General features: G+C 49.7%; 1 protein-coding gene across 1 annotated transcript; it reads left to right on the forward strand.

Moving 5' to 3' along the window:
- Positions 1–530: 530 nt before the first annotated feature.
- LOC113979761 (sodium/glucose cotransporter 5-like) lies at positions 531–1,745 on the forward strand (the record flags this gene model as incomplete). Its single annotated transcript, XM_027707055.1, has 2 exons — positions 531–793; positions 1,577–1,745. Coding segments are annotated over 2 exons (418 nt in total), but the record flags the coding sequence as incomplete, so codon positions are not given.
- Between the last annotated feature and the right edge of the window lie 318 nt (positions 1,746–2,063).

Here is a 2,063-nt window from a genome sequence, read left to right on the forward strand (position 1 = left end):
GCCATCTTGAATATTCACTACGGTGGCCATATTGGGCGGCCATCTTGGATATTTTATTGGGCAGCCATATTGGGCAGCCATCTTGAATACTCTATTGGGCGGCCATCTTGATTATTCACTACGGCGGCCATATTGGGCAGCCATCTTAGATATCACTCAGGCGGCCATATTGGGCAGCCATCTTGAATATACTATTGGGTGACCATCTTGATTTTTCACTACGGTGGCCATATTGGGCAGCCATCTTGGATATTCACGAGGGCAGCCATATTGGGCAGCCATCTTGGATATTCACTCAGGCGGCCATATTGGGCGGCCATCTTGGGCAGCCATGTTGAATCCTCCACTGGGAGGCCATCTTGGACATACACTCGGTCAACCATCTTGAATATTCACTCAGGCGGCCATATTGGGCAGCCATCTTGGACATTCACTCAGGCGGCCATATTGGGCAGCCATCTTGGGCAGCCATGTTGAATCCTCCACCGAGAGGCCATCTTGGATTGTCACCAGGACAACCTACCCTGTAGGGTGGCCATCTTGAAAAATCACATATTTAACACTCGACCGAGCGTCCATCTTGGATCATCGGGCGGCCATCTTGAAGAATGGCCCCTCCCACCCCAAATCCCCCCTTCCGGTGCCTGTTGGGGTCTGACCCTCCCTCCCCCTTCCCCCCCCCCAGAGGTCGTGGGCTGCGCGGACCCCCAGGGCTGCGCCCGGGCCTGCGGCTCCCCCGTCGGCTGCTCCAACGTGGCCTATCCCCGGCTGGTGCTCGGCCTGCTGCCCCCAGGTGGGTTATTAGAACGTCATTAGTGCTTATTAGGGCGTTATTAATGGTTATTAGGGGTTATTAATCCTATTTTGGGGCTATTAATCATATTTTTGGAACTTTTAATCTTATTTTGGGGACTATAAATCATATTTTTGGGCTATTAATCCCATTTTTGGGGTTATTAATCTTATTTTGGGGCTATTAATCCCATTTTTGGAGCTATTAATCCTATTTGGGGCTATTAATCCTATTTGGGGGCTATTAACCCTATTTGGGGGATATTAATCCTATTTTTTGGCTATTAATCCTATTTTTGGGGTTTTAAATCCTAATTTTGGGGGCTATTTATCCCATTTTGGGGGCTATTAATCCTATTTGGGGGCTATTAATCATATTTTTGGGGCTATTAACCCTATTTTTGTGGCTATTAATCCTATTTTTGGGTCTATTGATCCTCTTTGGGGGCTATTAATCCTAATTTTAGGGCCATTAATCCTATTTTTGCATCTATTTACCCTATTTTGGGTCTATTAATCCTATTTTGGGGCTATTAACCCTATTTTGGGGCTATTAACCCCATTTTGGGGCTATTAATCCCATTTTTGGGGCTATTAATCCTATTTTGGGGCTATTAACCCTATTTTTGGAACTCTTAATCCTATTTTTGCATCTATTAACCCCATTTTTGGGGCTATTAATCCCATTTTTTTATCTATTAAAGCCATTTTTTTGGCAATTAGGGGGTCTGGGGGGGGTCTTTCCCCCCCGATCCCCCCCTTTTTTTACCCTTTCCCCCCCCAGGGCTGCGGGGGCTGATGTTGGCCGTGGTTTTGGCCGCCCTGATGTCGTCGTTGGCCTCGATCTTCGCCAGCTCCGGGGCCCTTTTCACCTTCGACGTTTATCAGCGGCTCCGGCCCCGGGCGAGCCCGAGGCACCTGCTCATCGTCGGCAGGTGAGGGGCCGGGTTTTGGGGGGGTCCCAGGGGTCCGGGTGACCCAAATTTGGGGGTCTCAGGTGTCCAGGGGACATTGAGAAACCCCAATTTTGGGGTCTGGGGGGTCCAGGTGACCTTAAAGGACCCAATTTTGGGGGCTCAGGTGTCCAGGAGGCCCCAAATTTGGGGAATTTCGGGGGTGGGGGGGGGGTCCCAAATTTGGGGGTCTCAGATACTTGAAAGGCCCAAATTTGGGGGTCTCAGGTATCCAAATGACCCAAATTTGGGGGTTTTAAGTGCCCGGGTGACCCCAATTTTGGGGTCTGGGGGGTCCAGGTGACCTTAAAGGACCCA

Source organism: Neopelma chrysocephalum, unplaced genomic scaffold (assembly GCF_003984885.1).
Source record: "Neopelma chrysocephalum unplaced genomic scaffold, ASM398488v2 Primary Assembly neopelma1_88642, whole genome shotgun sequence".
NCBI lineage: Eukaryota > Metazoa > Chordata > Aves > Passeriformes > Pipridae > Neopelma > Neopelma chrysocephalum.